Source organism: Varroa destructor, unplaced genomic scaffold (assembly GCF_002443255.2).
Source record: "Varroa destructor unplaced genomic scaffold, Vdes_3.0 BEIS01000003.1, whole genome shotgun sequence".
Lineage (NCBI taxonomy): Eukaryota > Metazoa > Arthropoda > Arachnida > Mesostigmata > Varroidae > Varroa > Varroa destructor.
The window spans coordinates 18525083-18542772 of record NW_019211456.1 but is presented as its reverse complement, the minus strand read 5'-3'; the positions used below and the strand labels follow the sequence as shown (position 1 = coordinate 18542772).

The 17690-nt window shown below is 39.0% G+C and overlaps 1 protein-coding gene and 1 long non-coding RNA gene across 12 annotated transcripts in view; both read left to right on the top strand.

Moving 5' to 3' along the window:
- On the top strand, positions 1-6158 carry LOC147756619 (uncharacterized). 3 transcript variants are annotated; one of them, XR_015324727.1, is made up of 4 exons: positions 1-314; positions 1105-1253; positions 1556-4130; positions 5710-6158. It is a non-coding gene; the product is annotated as an uncharacterized LOC147756619 (long non-coding RNA). The 3 variants fall into 3 exon arrangements; XR_015324728.1 differs by lacking the exon at positions 1556-4130; XR_015324726.1 differs by lacking the exons at positions 1105-1253; positions 1556-4130.
- The window catches only part of LOC111247168 (solute carrier organic anion transporter family member 74D-like), a 59795-nt gene that overhangs the window by 16997 nt on the left and 25108 nt on the right, over positions 1-17690 (top strand). For all 9 annotated transcript variants that reach the window (XR_015324725.1, XR_015324724.1, XM_086984944.1 and 6 more), the window contains exons 2-11: positions 6235-6470; positions 6808-6954; positions 7365-7474; positions 9156-9412; positions 9762-9860; positions 9960-10046; positions 10646-10884; positions 11201-11366; positions 12499-12697; positions 17457-17580. Coding sequence is in view for 7 of the 9 variants with exons in the window: in XM_086984944.1 (XP_086841070.1) it covers positions 6235-6470; positions 6808-6954; positions 7365-7474; positions 9156-9412; positions 9762-9860; positions 9960-10046; positions 10646-10884; positions 11201-11366; positions 12499-12697; positions 17457-17580 (1664 nt within the window). In the remaining 2 variants the exon portion in view is untranslated. The remainder of the gene's footprint in view (positions 1-6234; positions 6471-6807; positions 6955-7364; positions 7475-9155; positions 9413-9761; positions 9861-9959; positions 10047-10645; positions 10885-11200; positions 11367-12498; positions 12698-17456; positions 17581-17690) is intronic.

Sequence of the window (17690 nt, the reverse complement as noted above, 5' to 3'; positions counted from 1 at the left end):
ATCCACAGAAACGATCTGCGGTGTGCAAAAAGAAGTGATGTACACCTATAAATGTCGTGAAAAACTTTGTGAGATATATGTACTGTCTCAATGTGAACGATGCCCTCATCTCCAGCTGTGGCAATAGAGAATTTAAGGAAAGATAAGGTCTCGTTCCAGAGATGCTTTTGCAGGTGATTTCATACGTTCATAGCTGTAAATGCATGCTCTGAAATGGAACCTTTCCAGGTGGCACCATACATCGTAGCTTGCACATGAAACACATGAAAGCTCTATCTTTCCCATTCTAGTTCTACAACCATAGAGATTAGATGGTAAGTGAGAACCGGGAAATTTATAGACAATATATCTGCGACTGTTCAGGAAAACTTAACGTTGCCCCGCAATGCCAAGGTCCGCTAAAGCCTTTCAGCATAATACATATATAAATAACAGCCTTCTGATGCTATCTTTTTAAATTGTTGTCCTTCGATTGGTGTTGTTCATTGAATGCTCAGCGTTGGCAGCGACGACGCTTAATCGGTATTTCTTGATTTCAGGCCTAATCTCGTTTTGAAATGTTTGCTTGCTCTTTTCCATCTTGTCTCATCTCTATAACACCATATATTTACAAGTTCTAGTAAATACGCTACTGCTACTATCATTATTACTATTAGAACGTAGCTAAGTATACAACGCTGTTTCTTCTATCTGCGTAGTTAATTCTAGCACGTACAGTTTAATCAAGAAAACAAATCGATTACACGATCTGTGATCCAACGAATCCCAACTAAATTTTCTTCCAAATAGAGATAAGATGTAAACATGCATGTATCTAACATTTACATTAGTCAGTTTCTGGCAGGAGCCAAGGTTTTATTATCACTTGAAGACTTTGTCACTAACAATTCATAGTAAACAAAAGTATTCAATGTCGATGTAGAGGCTTGATAAAGGCACGGATTACCACTGCTGTATGTAATGAAATTTTCAAATATCTATTTGTATAAATATCTCGTATACAGGTATTTAGTGCTTTTATTTTTGAAGGTATGTCAATATAGCTGATGTACCACTATGTAAATGGTAGATTTTTTTCATTATCTGAGCAGTCAGCCTCCTTAGTTCCATGTCACAAACTGACCCAGGTTTAGAAGCGGCCGAATACAGAGCAACAGATTTCTTCCGAGGCCATCTCTCGAAGTGAGGCAGGCACACCCACAGTTCGACTATCGAGGCGTCGTCAATTCTAAAATCGACGAACTTTCTTATAGGTGCGTAATGTGCAGCACGATAATACCTTAGAAAACAGGATTAGTCAAGTGGACACTATGGGCTAACTTATGCCTTCGCTCAGAGGCCTGACGACCAAAAGGACAGTTTATCTCGCAGCTTATATCGACGTTTACAAGTTACGTATTTCGATACGTACAATAGGGTGCTGTTTTCGCAAGACTTACTCGTAGCGAAGGATCGCAGCAGTAGCTACTGGTAAGGCTAGTTAGACCTCATTAGGGAAAGCCGTCAGGGATAGCCGAAGCACGTAAAGCACTTAACTCACGTAATTTGGTTACAGTGTCAGCGATGGAAGCTGCAACGCTGCTGCTGGCATTGCGCCAGCTCTATACAACATAGCATACTGCGTAGAGGTTTAGCAACTTATATCATGATGCCAAAATATCATACTCAATGGGCCAAGTTTATTGTGTCTAGCATTCTATTCCAAGCATCACTGACATTCAGGAAATAGCATCTGAGTCAAAACAAATCAAACTGTCTCACAATCTTGGGAGGGAACGAGGGCACTAACATGGACTGCGGCCTCACCGCGCTGTCCTAGGCGCCTGATGATGATGATGATGATAGTCGCGTTCTATATATCTGTACATCCTTATCACTTCCTTGGAACAGGAACATATGTGCAGGAAAAAGATTATGTGAAACATGATTAGCTGAAGACCACTTGAGTAGACTCTCGAAACAGTGTAACATACAAAGGCATTGACATATACCCGATATGTTCAACCAAAAATAGCAAATAATAACAATAGCCCCTTATGCATGTACACATATGTGAAGTAATCGATGCAACAAGCGTGCATTTACGTACAATATATCCTATTTTGGTGATAATGGATTCTTTACGACCATTTTAGCATGATCAAGAAAGAAACATTTATTTTTTTCAAACGTAATTTTAAATCGTAAACTGAGAAATTTTCCACTGATATACAGTGTTCTACCTAACGTTACCGGTTTCGTGTAAAGCAGAAAACTTCAATTTGCTTTACGAAAACTAGCTACGAGAGAAATGATGGTGTCTTTTGTGATTGGCGTACGTAGAATCGTGCTTACGTGTTCAATTCATGGTTGCAGTGATCGCCAGCCGCGAAGTCGGCTTTGCTACTGCTGAGACAATGCTCATAGTGCGGTTGTCTAGCGGTCAACAGATGAACGCATCGATTGACTTTTCTAATTGCAACAAACAGGGTTTAGCTTATATCTGTTTGCAACCATACTGTACTATATATATCAAAGCGTCTCAGAGAATTAAACACGAACTATCTGTTGGTAATTTTCCAAGATGTGGTTAATCTGGTGACCTTGATTCATTTCGTTTTATCCTGGGCAAAACTGTGTTATCTAGGAAAAACCCTTTGCACTGACAATAGCCAATTTTTAATTAATGCTTTTTGCCCACCGCATTTAGAATGTCGAGAAGAATCTAGAAGAGTTCTTCAATTTGAGTGTGTCAGCAAATGTATATACTGAATGAGAAACTATCGACATAACGACGGCAGGAACAATCAGTTTAAACTGTATTTAGTGAAGTCGCTTATAAGAAATTGGACGATTTTTTTACCGAAATTGGCAAACAGCTCTACAACGAAGAATTTTTAAAATCGTGTTCTCTTTCGCCTATTGTGTGTTACTGGGAAAGCTTCCAATTTAATCGATACAACTTCTTCTGCCCTTCAGATCTTGCCGTTGTAGCCTACCCAGTTGAGACGTTTGCAACAGTCATTTTGTTAACTGAAAGTACATACATCTACTCGTTTCGAAGACGTATATAGCAGCAGTTATCACGCAGGCAGTCAATGCGTCAGCACATAGCAGGCGCATCTCTCCACTTCAAAACGATTGGGAATACACAGAGTAAATTATAGCAATGGGCATCATAACGTACACCGGCACGATGGGAGGGGGCTATTTCTCAAAGCAACCGAAATTTGCGTCAGCCCTCGTTATTTCAGTATTTCGACCCAGGATTTTCATTAAGCATTGCTGCTAATGGCTGTAATTGGGACGATTAACTATCGTTAATTGTTATCGCTGGCCTCTTTAGCGAGAGCCCAAAAAATGGCAGTTGTTTTTTGTTCTTTATTTGGCAAGTGGCGCGCGTTCTCCAAGAGTTGTAGGCAAATTCGGCGCGTCTTCCGATTAGGGTAAAGCTCGCTTAACACCAAAATAGAAAGCTATAGATATGACAGACGAAATTTAACTCGCTGGTTAAAAATAGCTTAAGCTAGTTTATTGTCAAAACGGAGAACAGCAATGTTCAGAGAATGCAAAGGTTACGTAAAAGCAAAGAAAAAATGCGGCCGGAAAATCTGAACGCTGGAAAATATACACGCGTCTTTTATTGGCAACTGCAGCGTTTTTTTCTATCTAGGAACTGGCTAGAGGTGCGCGGTTGGTTTATTTGCTTGTACGGTATATACAGTAGCGACTTGATAATACAACTGATTAAAATTTGACATTCGTTTCAAGGGCATCTGCGCTTACTTAGCATAACCTGAACAGAATAATAGCGTTAAATACGTCGAAGTCGGTCTCTTATTAACTCTTCTATTCTAGCTTATCTATTCAAACTCTGTTTACTTTTTCCTTTTTTAACATACATAATATATATATAGAGTCAGATTTCACTATGAATGCTATAGCTTTCGGAGATCATAGATAGAGAGATAAACTTTGGGTTGCCATATTAAAATTTTCAAATCGTTTGTTGGGTCATCAATTAATTGGTCAAGCTGGAGACGTAGCCATGCGGCGTTTGTAAAAATTTTCCGACAACGAGTCCCTATAGACGGTCATAAAAGGAGGTAGCACGAAAGGATTACTTGACAAGGCAAAAAAGGAACGCTGAGGTAAAGTACGCAACTGTGCCATGGTGGCAAACCTCCCGCAGAGATTACATAACGTCTAGTATGCAACTATTTTTTTAATTTTTGTTCTTTTGATTACCTCATGTTGTCCACGAGTCCAAGCAAAGGCTTGCTTACGTAATCATTGAACTACTTGTGGCCTGCATAGGATTAAAAACACTTTATAAAAGTTGTCAGAATTGTCCTTAGCGTGTAAGGTATTTAAATGGATTGTTACGCAAACAATGTAACGCTGTAACGTACAATACAAACAAATGATTGTTTGCATTAGATGTATCCCTGACGTGTTATATACTAATAAATAGCACAGGTCACTGGGTAACTGTTTGATTCATCTATTTTTTTTTTCGACAGTATACATATTATCATCGCTTATAGTCGATCTGGAGTTATTTTTGTCCGTTTATAGCATTAATATATCGTTTGTTCGTTGAGCGTCCCATTTAGAACCGCTGTTGTTCTGATGTAGTGTACCTACACCTTTTAGATGTTGGTGGTAGCATAGCACTATGTGCGCGTTGTCGTATCGAACGGGACGTTGATACTTCGTATTTCGGTGACTGTTTTATCCGGAATTCATTTCCTTGAGCCACACTTACTCGATCGTAATTAAAACTAGCCAGTACACTTCCAATTAAGCATAATAATAATAATAATGGGCCCCACTTAAATCTAACTTTCCTTTAAGTTCCTTAATAGCCCCTGTACTGTAGGATGCTCAGTGCCCTCTTCTTCCCCCATATTCGTAAGCAGCCCGTGTAATAGCGCTGCTGTTACGATGCTCATGTATATTCAGGCTCTGAGTTTAAAAAACGGTAGAATACAAAATAAACAAGAGGCAATGAACACTTTGGAAGCGCATAAATTCTGAGAAGTTTTTAGACCAGCAATGACTCTAACTGTGGTAAATTTAAAAAATAGTTACTATAAATCGACCGTTGAATTGTCCAAATCCGTAAAATGACTAAGTTGTACAAACACACAACCCTAAATATGCTTTCTGTCTCGTAATTGTTAAACGTTTCTTGTTTATGGTTTGTATTTCTTTGAATTCTCGTCTTGTAGGGTGCCCACACATGATAAGAAATGCTATCTAATTCTGCTTATGGAAGGAACGACAGTTCTGCTTCTACTTAGCTGAGTATTTGCATTTTATAGCGCGTTTTACTTCAAATTTCGTTACTCGACGAATCCTAAATACTTAAAGCAAGCAACAATTCCGCGACATACGTTAAGATATCTGAGGCTGGCATCTTGATAAACCTTCTTCTCCTCTATTGGACACCATGAGTGGTTAACGAAGCGCTAAACAATGATGGGCTTAAGATTACAAATATATAATAGAACTTGGACTATTGTTTACTTGAAGTGTGAGATGCTCTTTGTTGGCTCATCTGAATATTGTTAGAGAAGAAATGAGCATCTGCGTACATTTACTTTTCGAGATGTACGTATAGTACATTATTTTCGTATCCACTAATTAGAAGTTAGCAAGTTATTTTATCTAAGGAGAGCTAAATTAATGCAAGAAGCTGAAAAATTATGTTTTTTCTTTTTTTAGTTATTTTGCTTCGGATTACTACCGTATGCGCCCTACAAAGTTCCGGCTGTAAATGACATCGACCTACTCCGGAGCTGGAATTATTCGACTATCATTTACAGTGCAGACACACGAAATTTCTAAAACTAATTTTGGCTCACATATGGTAGCTTGTTTGGGTTGTACAATGGAGATTCTACAAGAACGAAAGGGACGCCCACAATTTAGGAACAGATCGCATCATCTCAATGTAATTCACTTCGTTGAGTTGTAATTTACAAAGTGCATTTTCGAAGCAATGGAACGTTGTTTGCAAGTCTCGGCTAGCTTCGGAAGTACTTTAGCGAACGGCAATCGGCGCTCTTCATTGTTTACGGGAGAGTCATTACGCGTCATTCTGGGGAAAGAGAGAGAGAGCAAAAAAGTAGAAACTAAAAATAAAAGTCAGCGAACCTTAAGGCAAAATAAAATTGTAAATTGTCTTATTTACATTTAGCTGACAATGTTGACTCTATTGCATTATATTCTGGTTTTGAACGATTTTAGGTGTGAGGCTGGGTTTTCTAAGCGGCGTAAAAAAGAGCTTCATCGTCATGACAGGATCAAATGATGCCAAGATACCAGTAGAGGATCCTGGGATGGAGAAGCACGCACCCTATACAAAGACTGAGAAGCCAGAGGACTTTCTCTGCGGGGTCTTCTCGTGGCGACCTGAGTGGTTACAACAATTTATGAAGCCCATTTACTTCACATTCGTCTATCTACTCTTCGGCATATTTCAGGTGTAAATGATGACGAGGATGGAACGGTCAGACACATCGGCACAACATCCAGCCATAAAAATTGAAGAAATAATTAATTATTTTACTATTAATTAGAATCAAAAGATAACGAGAGTTGGGCCACAACTAGCCATTTATATTAAACTTAACAGCCAACTGAATTAAACGATGAGAAATTATGACCTATTTTGTAGCGTCCAGCAGGAATGCGACTGAGTGTAGAAACATGGTAAAGAAAAAGTAGACACCTTATATTATATAAAAGTATGTACCTTATACGTCCTGTCAATAGCATCATGTTAAAATGCAGATTTGTAATAGTATTTATATTGTACAGGGCGCGATGAAGACGGGCCTTAATTCATCAATGACTACTCTCGAACGGAAGTTTGGGATGTCGGGCACAATGATTTCAACCGTTTTAATTATGGACAATATCACTGGAACCATTGCCAGCCTTGTTATCGGTTACTATGCGACAAAGGTAAGTTTTATCTGAAAAAGTAATGCGCGAGAGCATCGTACTGTCCATTCCGACAATAACGGAATTCTTCTTCTGTATACCAACACATTCGAATTCAATGACCATATTTTCTCCATGTAATCGTACCCCAGAACAAACATATTCGACATATTCTGTAAATATGTAACTAAAAATAACTAAATAAAGCTTATCGCCCTTATAGGTTCGCTTTGATAGAGTATGATAGGTAAACAGTAAAACACTACAAAACAAGGCCTAATTGACGTGTCAATATGAAGAAACCTAATATAGGAAACGTTGTTTAGCGGTTACACTGAAAAAATATCAACAATAAAATGACTTATATACTTAATTAAGTGCAAACGATTACAAAATTAAGTTAGATATAATGTTCCATTTATTGCGAACAGGTATCCAGGCCACGCATTCTTGTATTTGGAGTCTGGCTATCGATTATGGCTTGTGTATTCTTTGTAGCCCCACATATTTTTTACGGTAGCCTCGACATAGAGTCAGAAGGGTAAGTAATTATAACAAGATTGATATTTTGATAATTGCTTGCTTACTTTCGTGGACTACTATATAACGTTAAGAGCATCTAGATTTAGCCGAACTGTGGTAACTTTTGTTTTTTTTTCTATGACAAAAAGAACAAGGCTTTTTGTCGTAGCAGGGATTCGCTATTGTCTGTGCAAGGAAAAATTAAACCGTTGCTTTAACGCAGCACAACAAATTTACCGTGGTACACAGTGCGCTGTTATCTGAATTTGAATCAAGGTTCTCCCAGTAGCAATCAGATTTTAAAGGCTCGGAAGTCCATCAAAACAATTCTAAAGCCATTTTTGTTTGCCTGAGTTTTTGATATATCTGAATGTAGGGTATCAAGGATCTATCAGGTCATCCAAATAGGCTTTTTGCACTTTTCGAACTTGTTAGCCATTTTGAACTTCTGTGTGCATTTCGGTGTACTATTAGCCCATAATATAGTTTCCCAATTTCTTCGAATGTAACGTATTTGAGTTTAGCCTACATATACTGTTATCGCCTTTTTAAATATAATTGTTCTCATCGCTCCCAGTCTATCTCTTTATTTAACTGTATTTGAGGCCAAGAAAATCGTTGCTTGATTACCTGTCTGGCCTGTGCTCGGTACCGGTTAACCGCAGTATAAAAAGAATGTTCGTTTGCCCTTCGTAGTAGTAGTAGCCGCGCCAACGCCTATCTCTTGCCCCACCTATCGCATGACAGTATGCGGAAGGTTGTAAGACCCTTTATACCGAGCTGCGTATTTTTCCCTGATATTGGTAAACGCCATCCATACCGTTAGCGTATGGCAAATTTTGCCACTTGAACCTTGAGGACAAGGCTCACTGTGCACAACTGTCTACAACAGCTATGCCAAGTCGGCATAGATAGCTTTGGAGTGTCCCAGAGATAACAGGAATATTTGAGGTCGTGGTTAAACTCCCCATAGGAATATACCTTTCAGTCGTACGTTGCGCGAATCTAAATATGGCGTCTCATTTCTTCTGCCACACACTCAAAACTATGCCTTCCCTGTTCTCTGCCGGGTGAAGATCCGTCTTCCCTTAACCTTTAGGTCTGCGGTTAGCATTGTGGCCGTATCCCTGCTAACTGTGCAGTATGCTTAAGCAATATCATAACCGCGGCGATGAGCGTCTTCGGTATGATCGAAACAAAGACCTTGAAAAGCGCCATTGCCCCCGCAACAACTATAGATATACCTCTCTTTGCTTGTCGACGAATGTGCACTTTTCACAGGATTCAAGCAAAATCCGTTGATCCATATTCTGGCTGCTTTTCCTATGAGTGTCCTAAGGTAACAGGGCCCATCCGTTGCGTGATTAAATTATACACTTAAGTATCTTAGCATTTTAACGAGCTGGACCCATGTCATACCGCGAATGAGCACAGCTTTTTCCGTTGCGAGTTACCAAGATCGTTTGACGTAAAAAAATTATCCGCAGACTAAAGTCATGCTCTGACCAGGTTAGGTTCCAAATTGAGGCTGGATATTAATTATACGATTTAAGTATAATTGTCAGGAACGACAGTTGCAAAGAATTTCTTTGAAACATGCAGTATTAAAGACAATTCACAAAAAAGGCCCGGTAAGAGATGCCCTACCTTGTTTATATATGGATGTATCCCTGCTTTGTAACATCATTGTTTAAAAACAGGGGAGTCGTGTTGCAAAATGGCAAACGTCATCGCGGTGCCTCAAGAAAAACAACGCAGCTATTTACCGAATTTTGCGATGCGCCAGATGAATCTGGCTGGCCATTGAACGACGCTACATCAACAAATGCATTCAACACATCACTCGGTGCCTCGACCGGCGGAGGCATAAATCTTAATAAGGCAAACAGACTATTGGCAAGACCAAGAAACCAAGAGGTTTCCGTGGCTATTCCGGTAGTCGTGCTTTTATCGATTGGTTAGTTCTACATCACCTAACGCGTTAACATGATTTAGCTGTACAGTTTTATGTTTGGCCTTCAACACATTCTTAGCGTAATAAAAATGTAATAGATAAGGATGAAAAATAAGAAAATAATTCGGCTTCTCGCGGTACGCTTTAGTTCGGAAACTCTGCACACAACAACAAGTGAGCTGTCTTCAGAACGTCTTTGCTAAATGTTATACGATCACTGTAAAAGATCTAGATTGTATTCATTCTCTAGATCCAGTAACAAAAATAAGCGAAAAATACTTTTTCCCACATTGGTCTTCTTTTAGTAACTTGAAACACGCTTTTCAAGTTCCTGTTTCATTCTATTGTTAAGGTAACATGCTCAACGGGATCGGAGGAGTATCGTTTTACATAGCAGGAACAACCTACATGGATGATAACGTCAAAAAGAAAAACTCACCCATATATTTCGGTATGAACCCGACTTCATTTACTATATGAGCGATACTTGTGTAGCTAAATTTACTTGGCAAACTATATAAGTAATTGCACTTGTTTAAAATTGTTTCAGCCGCAATTATGGCGCTTCGAATGCTCGGTCCGCTTCTTGGCGTTACGGTCAACTCGTATTTCCTCACCCTTTATGAACATCCGCTCAGTAAGATACGATTCTATGTGTTATCCAAGTTAAAAACGAATAACAAGACCCGTTTATATCGACACTTTTGAAAATGCCGTATTTCTATATGATCGATATGAAAAATTCACATCTCGCTAAAAACGCATAAATATCCTTTACTTTGTTATTTAGATTGTGTTATTTGCACCGTTGAAAAAATAGTGAGCAATCTGCACTGGCTATATAAAGCTATATGTATAACTAAGCTTGAAACTGCAAGAACTTGGCCTTTAGTTAGTTTTGTAGAAAGATCTGCCCGACGCTGACTTGATAAACTTTCCACGCCAAGCGCAATGACATCACATAATTAGGCCGATTATTCGTTTGTTTACAGTATCGCAACCTCTTTACTTCTGACTAATAAATCACACCATATAATTTTCTTCGGTTTAAAGGAGAAAAAAATATTATAATTATCTCAAAGACGTGACATTTATTTAAACTCTCGGCCATTCAACAACTTTTAAATATGTATATTCTCTCTACAACTTACAAGCCCGAATGGATTTTAGCCGCTACTACAGTGCGAGTTTGTATTTTATAACGTAATAATGCTTTGCGTCGTTTCATGCGTTTAGGCCCTCCGAGTGGTTTATCAACCCGTGATCCACGTTGGGTTGGTGCATGGTGGCTTCCATTCGCCGTGTGGGGCTCAGTGATGTCTGTAGTTTCGTTGCCCCTTATCCTGTTTCCTAAACACATGCGGAGGCGAGCTGCAGATATTCGACGATACCCCGAACAAAACCAAGCGGCCACTGGGTGTGTTAATAAACCACCCCCCAAATCGCTTACTAATAAGTTTAAGAGAGATTTTGAGGCGAGTGTCCTTTAGATCTAAACGTTTAACTGTCTTCCATCAGTAAACTATCTTGTCATGGCCGAAATGGAGACTAGGAAAGGCGCTACTAATGAACAAAAACATATTAATATGTACATATCATTATCAGGTGCACGGAGGATACTCAATGAAGTTCCGACAGGCAAAAATGAGTTAAAAACAAAAGCGCAACTAGAGATCGCTTGCTCCATAGTCCTCACACTACGCTATACATTTTATCCCTGAAACTTTGCAAACTCTCATTGTTTGAAGTTTGTTACATAAGTTCAACATCATGTTATTTCAACGTCTGCAGGATTTCTGTTTAGCTGTAAAGCGTCTATCGAAGAACCCCGTTTACATGTGGAAAATCATCGGTTACATATTCATCCTAAATGGTCTCGGTGGCTACATGATGAACTTGCCAAAGTACATTGAACATCAGTATCGAGTATCGCCTGCGAAAGCTAGTTTTCTTACAGGTGAGCGCGCGAATAAAGAAAAACGCTAGATAGATATGCATCGTTAGGCAAGGCTAGGATTCTATTGAAACAACGTTTGTTTCTAATACTGTTTCATTAACAAAACAAGCGAATATAATTCATCATTAAGTAGAACTACAGTATTGCTCAACTAAGTTTTTGAAGATTGATCATTGTATGCTCCGACGTACGTTGTTTGCTCATCTTGCACACAGCTGACCTGGGTGACTCTTCTTATCATCTTTACAAGTAGCTCAGTTTAATAAGTGCGCCTGCGAGGATTGTCACTGGATTAGTGAGTCCGGCGTCACGTATCTAACTTTACAAGGACCATCTGTGCACGTTAATATTCACTTGAAATTCCTTCAACGATGACTGACTGCAATGAATAGTACGAACAGTTGAATTGGGTACTTCTATGACCTAGCTTTAACGGTATCCTTCTTTTTTGGTTGTTAAGTTACCCCTGACAAGAAAATGTATTTATAGATGTAATATTATGGTTAATTAATTAAGCTAATAGGAAATGTCACAAGAAAAGGAAGACGTGTGAAAAACGTCACCATTTTTTGCGGATCGTCTATGTTGTTCTTTATTGTGACTGACCAAACTGATGTTTAAGTGCCTGTTTGCTACAAACTAAAGGTGTGCAATATGCTAACACGTACGGCATGACATGTTCGACCGTAAACGTTGGCCACATCTTCCATAGCGTCTTTCAGGTGTTATCAGGTGGGGAGTTAGAAAACCGCTGTAAACCGCTGGTTGGCAATAAACCATTAAGTTACTGAAAGCAATGTATGAACATGTTCGCCAAAGTAAGCATGGAAGAAAATTGTGTCGACTTTGAAAAACGTTCATCTTGATGTGCCTACAACGTTCTTAACGACAGGTTTGTTAGCATTAAGCTAATACGCGCGAAATAAATCGTTTCGATCGAGGATTACGTACGTATCATTAACGTATGTCCGCGGCGTTATCCTCACATGTCGGTAAATAACGAACTAACAAGAAAAGTTAGCCTAACTAGGAACATTTGTAAGGCCGGTACTGAACATCTATCATTATGGTTATTAATATTACTATTGTCGATGCAGGCCCATAGTGTAAGTTAAGCCTACCGTTGTTTCAGGTTCGACAAAGGTGCTTGCAATGATTATTGCTATAATGGTTGGTGGTATAGGGATACGTGCTTTACGGCCGTCAGCCCGCATTGTGTGCTCATTTGCGGTGTTCGCCGATATCGTTTACATAATCGTATTGGTCATCGCCATCTTCTTACCGTGTAATGGATGGAAGCTATCTGGAACAGAAACGGCCCCGGATGGAAGGTAGACATATTCCAATATTGTTGGGCTCATTTAACTTGATTGTACTAAGACTGACTTCTATAAACAGAGTTTTTTTTTTACAACAGGTATATCAGTGGTATCAAACGCTAGTAGTACTAATCCTTTCGACGAACCTGATGTTACTTTACAATGTAAGCCGGTAAACCTTGGTTGAGCGCTAACGTATTTAACAATATTTAAAGTTCTACATTAAATTGCTCGTAGAATAAGTACTCTGCTGTAGAATATTGTAACGTAATATACCGTACTTACTCATAAAATGGGTACTCTTATAGTAATACCACGCCAGGCTTAGTTGATGAAGTGGATAAAAATACGAAAAAAGAAAAGAGCACGATGTAGGGAGCATTGAAAAGCCAGTACCATATTCATAAATATTTTAGTGGACTGAAGCAGTTTAAATCGCATTACGATGCTCGTTCTTGCTAGCCGGAATGAACTTCATGCACACGCTGGACGCAGATGGTCCAGAAGATGCTGGACAGTTTTGCTTCTTGCTTTATAGTCAAAAGAAGTATCGATGAGACCCACAGTGTGTTTGGTAGCGCGATTTGGGTTCCTAAGATTTCGAACAGGGCATTTCTAGCTATAATAAGATAGCACAGTGATTGGAACTACCACAGCCAACGTAAAAGAAAACCTTATGAAGATTTATTTTCTATAAAGATAAGATAAGAGGTAATTCACTTGCTGTGTTTATTACCATCATTGAACTACGACTTAGGCACATATACGTATGCACCTATTATATAACCTTTTGGTTTCATTTGATTTTTCCTGATTATGTAGGCTGCTGGGCATTATTCCGATACGTGCAGATCTATGATACGATGTGCAATCAGTAGACGACCTCTATCTAGAGGTGAAGATTAACGTACGCGTGATTGTTTTCCTGTCTGAGACTAAGAGCAGATGCAATTTTAACCATTAACGGTAGATACTCCGATTTCGACACACACACATATGCATTTGCCCCCACACCATAAGTGCACACTGATGGGAATTTTAGGGAGAATATTAGACTTCGCTTACATGACACAATAATCCTTCATTTAATACTAATATGGCAGCATCGTGAAATGTTGCATATGGCGTTGCATTGAGTATTTTCTACTTTCACGGAAACTGATCATGCTGAACCGTGCGAAAGAGCCGTTCAGTCAGAACAACGTCCAAAGCGGTGAGCTGACGAAGCGTTATTTATAAATGTTTGCGCACAACATCGAATAGAACCGCTCTAAAGTATGATGCAATGTTATTAACAGCGATACCGCCATTTATCCAGCGATGTTTTCTGCTGTACGCCTATCGAAGTTTGTTCACAATACTTTCGCCGGTTCGACGTTTATCACTTCGTCGCCAGACGCATCGTGTCTCCTTTTAAGTTTTAAGAAAGTTATTAATATACTTCATCAAAACTTTGGTGAACTCCCACTATTATTAAATTAATAACAGTCAAGTTTGAAATTATTCAAACGGAATTACTAAAAGCCAGATTGAGTCACGTTTGCCCGGAGAGAAAAATGTGAAGAGAGGATATTACGAACAGCGAAGTTGCCTTCTCATAACCTCGTCCCACACAGGTTACCGACATTTTGTAGTTAGCTTGTCTATATCTAAGCTATAATATATGAGATACATTGACATGTGACCAAGGTAGTCAAGTATATAGAAAGGCGATATTTGCGATGCGGTATATCACATATAAGGCTAGGTAAGTTGATTGAAATATTGAAGTATTGAAATACCAAGAAAGAAGCACCTTAATAGCTTAGCTGGAGCATAAGCTGGTGTAGTTGTTCTGGCTTGACCTCTTCGTATCCTTTGATAAACCCTACGAAATTTGGGTAGTTGAAAAAACCCTAAACGTAATTGTTTTCTAAAGAAATTCCAGTTTTTAAGCTAACTTCTCTTGTCTCACTGGATTTAATCAGATTTCAGCCTGCTAAAAGCTCTATAATACAATTATGTTTTCGGTAGGCGAGATACACAAGGTCTAAAAGTCTGAGAAGTGTGAATACTATAGGTCGCTGAGCTAGCTATTTGTTGCTATGATTCACCCGCACTTGTAGATTGGATAAGCTACATTATGTAATATGTCAGTGTTTCGTATCAAACTGGCGAAGTTCTGGCTAACCCATTTGAGAATATGGGTCGCAATTGTTAAATGAAGCGTACCGTAAGCTTTTTCCATAGATAGGGTATATGGTTGATACGTATATAAAGATACAGTAGTAAAGTGTTTGTCTACTTAACTCAGAGACCACTACTACGGTGGACTAGGTGGTGTAGGTTGGAAATCAAATGTAAACGTAGTTAGTTCTCTGTTGGAACTTAGCTGTGTCTGGCTTGATGACGCAAAACTTGAAACAATCATATATTTTCATAGGTACGGATGGTAACCAAAATCAAGTTTTTCATTGACCGACCTTTTGCTAGCGTCTTCGTGCTAGCTGCCGAATCATTTATGTCACAGCACCAAAATGTGGGGCAGGCTGCAGGGTTGTCTGCACGGACCCCCACAAATGATCAACATATACAGAGCGGCTGGTCCCTTATGAAACATTTTGACCTATCTTTTCGTCGTAGATTTTTTTCACAAGAGTGTAAACCTCCCACCCGCGGCAGCTTAGAGTATGGCTATTTTGATTCGACAGCAGGGAACAATGTATTAGCTATATCATCACTATGGACATTTTAATGTACTACCAAGGAGAATAATTAGCCTTCATTGGACACAAAGACTGTGTGGTACATATTTGCTACTTCAGAGAGCGTCGAGTTAGTATAAAGGTGTTCCGCCATGATTTGTTGTAGTCTCTTAAGTGACCCATTCTTTTTAAGTTTAAATAATTGTATTGAGCTTTGCACCGATACCACACGTTAGAAGATCATGAAGAATTCCAACTGTTTTATTGGCTTTCTAAATAAGCCTCTAGGAAAATTAATAATTATCTTTAAGTAACATCCGACGAATCGTAACAATCCGAGTTGTCAAAGATCATGCTAGGAACATTGACAACTGAGTCATAATTTTACGTTAAATTAGTTTCGGTCCAATTGGGGACCGCAAGTTTTTAGAAAGGCGTGTAGCAACCGAAATCTATTAGGGCCAGAATAGTAAATATAACCGGGTCGTTTATTTAGTAGAACTAATTGCAGAATGTTATGAGTGGGAATTTATTGCTATGATATGCCGTATTGTTGCACAGTAAAGAAATGAATCGGAAGAGCTATTTTGTATAACCCAGTCGTTTAAGCAGTCCTCAAAGGTTATTCATTAGAAAGTCGATACCATTGGTATATGCCGACGTGATCACTGCGTAGCTTTCAAAGGCAAATTGCGACACACCACACAACGGGAGAACTTTACAGAAATTGAAGATTGGTCCTGAACGTAGGTTAATAATAGAGTCCTTTCACTTATAGGTTCAACGTCCAAAAAAGCGCTACCTGATGACTTATTGAAGATTGGACATTGATTCAGTATCGAACTAAATTCAGCCCATAAATTTATAAGTTTTCCCCATTTCCTATATTATAGAAAAGGCTTTGTTCGGTACTTGCGGTTATTGACCAAATCATTGTGTAGTAGATACTGAAAAGTGCTTGGAGGATCCGATACCCGTGAACTGAGGTGTGACTTCAGATTGTACGTCTCATGCGTGTGTAGACTGCTATTGATTCAGTTGCCTGATTTCGCATCCGTTTCAACTGCCGTAGTACTTGAGACTCTCAATCTGCTATATCAATCAATCACTTAACGATTAGACTGCGGCAATGACCCGCATACACAGAGGCACAGTGTACAAAGAGGACTTAGCTCGTGCTTAAATTAGGCTCTATACTACGAAAATGTTTACGTTCACAGTCTTGCCGTAATTATGTGCGTATGAGTAACGCGATATAAATAAAGTTTGCTGTATAAAAGCAGGTGAATTATGGCCAGACAATGAACCATCGCCGTTGTTCTGATGCGCTGCCTTCTACGGCTATCTCCCAGTTTCTTTGCATCATAATGGCTGTTTACTGGGTCTGATTCGACATTCCATAAAGTTAGTGAAATGCCTCCCTCAGGATTGGATCTTATACGCAGATACGACAGGAAAAAATGCATATTAGACGGACGAAGAATATAGGATGGTTTTTTTTTTTACTTTATTAAAAAAAGTACTCTATACGCTTTACCTACCTACTGCTGAATTTAAATAGCCGTTTGGTTTATAATTACTATATGTAAAATAATTCAACGGCTTGGCGCAATTTCGTGATGGAAGGAGCTCTGCCACATTGAGCCGAAAACGTATTCACTAGTGTCTAGTGCTGGTCTACCCTGCCATCAAATTTGATATCAAAAGTGGAAAGGAATACACAAATCTTCTCGGGTAGATTATCGGGCTGCAAAACGGTTCGTCGTACGAGACAGTTTAAATACACGAGTAAATAGAAAAAGCAATTATGCTACACGGTGTTCCTTATCGTATAATGGGCCCTTCAGTCAGGTGTACTAACAAAGCCAGCCCCTATTCAAGCCTTAACAAAATGTACATCTTTACAAAAACCTGCTGGTATAAACAATAAGTAACTTGCATATTGTGGTATTTGTATATATTTAGCTTGCTTTTAGAGTGCCGTAGAGCTTAATGAACTAATACGAGTCAAATTTAACAGTGAACGTTTGAGTCGTTGTCGTGTTAACTGTCAGCCATATGCTGGCCTATTTTTGTTCATGTTACAGTCTTTCGTTGATAACCGTATGTAATGTCAGGTGCCGATGCGGCAATCAGTTCCAGCCTTTCTGCGATGTTGCTACAAGTAGATCGTACTTTTCGCCATGTTTAGCTGCCTGTACGGGAAACAACGTAAGAAATTGAATCTAACATTCATATATAAACAGTACTCGTTGAGATACACACTCGATATAGCATATTGTTTGGCTTTAAATTAGGAATTTTCTCCAATTTAATTAGAT